General features: G+C 33.3%; 1 protein-coding gene across 1 annotated transcript; it reads left to right on the top strand.

Moving 5' to 3' along the window:
- The first annotated feature begins 350 nt into the window (after positions 1–350).
- Positions 351–2578, top strand: LOC111897540 (probable ribosomal protein S11, mitochondrial). The gene is made up of 2 exons (XM_052764331.1): positions 351–513; positions 1717–2578. The coding sequence occupies exon 2, from the start codon at positions 1739–1741 to the stop codon at positions 2441–2443; it is 705 nt and encodes a 234-aa protein (XP_052620291.1). The 5' UTR covers positions 351–513; positions 1717–1738; the 3' UTR covers positions 2444–2578.
- The last annotated feature ends 341 nt before the right edge of the window (positions 2579–2919 follow it).

The following is a 2919-nucleotide window of genomic DNA, read 5'->3' as shown; positions in this document are numbered from 1 at the left end:
AAAAACCCATAAATCGATCTGAAAAAGGCACACAGAAAGACCGAGAGATGAGACCGAAAAAGATCGGTCTGAAAAAAGACCGGGCCGAAAAAGACCAGTCTAAAAAAAGACAGGATCGAAAAAAGACAGGATCGAAAAAAGACCGAACGAGACCGGTTCGAAAAAAGACTGAACCGTTTCGAGATCGACCTAAGAAAAACATAACATTTTGGAGACTGGTTAGAGACCTCCCATATAACTCTCTGAATGTGTATGAAATATATTATATAAAGAATTTGGGCCAAAATATAATTTAATAATTTATGCATAAGGCCCCGGTGATTTGGGCTTTTGGCCCAAGTTACCAAAAGAGAAAGCGTTACGAGTGGAGTTACGCCTATCGCTTCTCTTCTCTCCCGTTACCATCTCTCGATCGATCTCTCTCAGTCTCGGTCTCTTCATGTTCGATCTATCATCTATGTGCAATCACTGACTCTCACGCTCGCCTTTCGCCTATCAAATATCAACTCTCAAGTAAGTTTAACCTAATTTCATGTTTTTATTTTGTAAACCCTAAATACCTTTCATCTAATTAGCTGTTGTTGTTAGCTGAGGCTCCCATTGTTAAGTATCGTCAATGTGTGGATAAGCTCTAAATGCTATTAAATTTTTTAATTTTTTTACTTTGTCAACTGTTTGAAAGATCAGTACGCGTATGAATTTGGGAATTTTGTGTTTTCGATTGTTATTTTGTTGATTACTTGGATTTGGATGATTAGTAATGTGTATATAGCTGCTCTACATACCTCTTCCCCATCAAATGTGGTTGAATCTAAACTGCGATGTTATTAGAACTATAACAAACAGATACAAGACATTATATTCTATAAAAATCAGTTTTTTATTATGCACTTCCAACTTTATTTTATTGTAACGTTGCTTTTTGTAAAATCTACTCAACAATAGAAGTGAAATTATTTTGTATTTGGATGACACTTCTATTATCGGATAGATTATTTCAAACTACCATGTTGTAATAGGAAGAAACAAAAATCTGATGGTATATTAAAAAAATCAATAAGGGCATATTGTTATTTCCTGCATTTAACCTTCAATTTTTATATTATAAACCAAATGAGCCTAATTTGGAGAGTTTTTTTTTTGCCAATATTATTTCAAGGTTTTGTTATAATAAACTAGAGGAATAAGATTTTGTGTCTCATGAAATTTGCATCCTTTATTTTTTTTTTTTTCAGTATCTCATCAAATTTGCTACATTTATTCTTTAAAAACTTCAAACTATTGTATAATCTTTTCCAAATTTTGTATGGATAAGAAACAGAGTTAGATTTTTACATATATGCGTTAATGCCAAATGCAATAAATAACTATGTAGTTTCATTTATTTGTGTGTTATAGCATCATACTTTCAATTATTTATTACGACATTGTATTTTCAATTATTTTGTTCTTTAGGTATTTTTGTTGGAAACCCTACTTAATTATAATATTGGACTATGAAGAAGTGAAAGTAGGATGTTGAAATAAAATAAATAAATCAATGATAGTACGTTACTATTTCTTGCATTTAGACTTAAAACCCTATATTTGTTAATTGCTATTTCTTTTTTATTTCTTATTGGATTAATATCATGAAATAACAACATATTTTCATTTATTTGTATAATGAAAGTACATTACTATTTATTGCACTTAAAAATATATGTTATTTTGCAGGGACTCTATTCTCGACAACACCATGCCTAGATTCTTAACTAATTTAGCAACAAAATTAAAACTTTCACAACCAAATTCGTTAAAATTCACAAGTCCAATTCATTCCATCACTCGAAAGGAGTTCGAGAGAGGCCCCACCACAGGCCCCACCGGATTCCCCAACACTCCAAATCAACAACCCCCAGTCAACCCCAACCGAACCGGTGGTGGCGGCTACTTTGACGGTCTGAGCCGAAGATTCTCCGGCTCAGACCGTCAACCCCCGATTGAACCGCTTCGGTTCAATCGGGGCACTCGTGACATGAACTTTGTCCGAGGAATAATGAAAGACAACCCTTCATCTGGAAGCGAGCAAAATGCGGATATTGTCCACATCAAACTAATGAGAAACAACACGTTTGTGACTGTGACCGATTCGAAAGGGAATAAGAAAATGGGGGCGAGTGCGGGATGTTTGGCGGAAATGAAAGGCGGGCCCAAGGTTTCGAAATATGCGGCTGAAGCGACGGCTGAACATGTGGGACGTGTGGCAAAAAGTATGGGGTTGAAATCGGTTGTTGTGAAGGTCAATGGGTTTACTTTTTTTAAGAGGAAGAAGTTGGCGATTTTGGGGTTTAGAGATGGGTATACGCATTCAAGATCTGATAGGAATCCGATTGTGTATATTGAGGATACGACTAGAAAGCCACATAATGGGTGTAGGCTAAGGAAACAACGACGTGTGTGAGGTGTTTGTGTTTTTTGTGTTGATTGGAATTTTGATTTAGCATCGATGTGGTGTTTTTCTTTTGAGATGTTTTTTGTGTAATAATTATGGGTTTGATGCAAATTTCAATTGCAAGATTTTACTTTTTAGGAGAAATTTTGACTTGAATGATTGGTGACTTTATGTATATTTTATTTTTTTATTTATTTTAGAAGTTCAAATATATATATTTTTAAAAACTCTATTTTGTGACGGTATAAGTAATAAACATTTTTACACAAAAATATAAGTTGTTTTAAATAAACAATCACAACAAAATCAGGAAATAATCAATTATTCTTCATCGTATACTTTCTTTTCCTGTAATATATCAATTTACTGTTAAAATCTACCATAATAAATGAAAATAATTTTGTCACATGTCATATTCTTATTCATTTTGCCACATGTCATTTTGTGGTTATTTTGAATTAACTTTTATTCCACATGTAATTTTG

The sequence above is a fragment of the Lactuca sativa genome, chromosome 5 (assembly GCF_002870075.4).
Source record: "Lactuca sativa cultivar Salinas chromosome 5, Lsat_Salinas_v11, whole genome shotgun sequence".
In the NCBI taxonomy this organism is placed as follows: domain Eukaryota; kingdom Viridiplantae; phylum Streptophyta; class Magnoliopsida; order Asterales; family Asteraceae; genus Lactuca; species Lactuca sativa.
The sequence above is the reverse complement of the archived record's forward strand: the minus strand, read 5'-3'. Positions and strand labels throughout refer to the sequence as shown.

Bases quoted from the DNA above. Each gene is read 5' to 3' on its own strand.
- LOC111897540 (XM_052764331.1), top strand. From the start codon at position 1,739: ATGCCTAGATTCTTAACTAATTTAGCAACAAAATTAAAACTTTCACAA.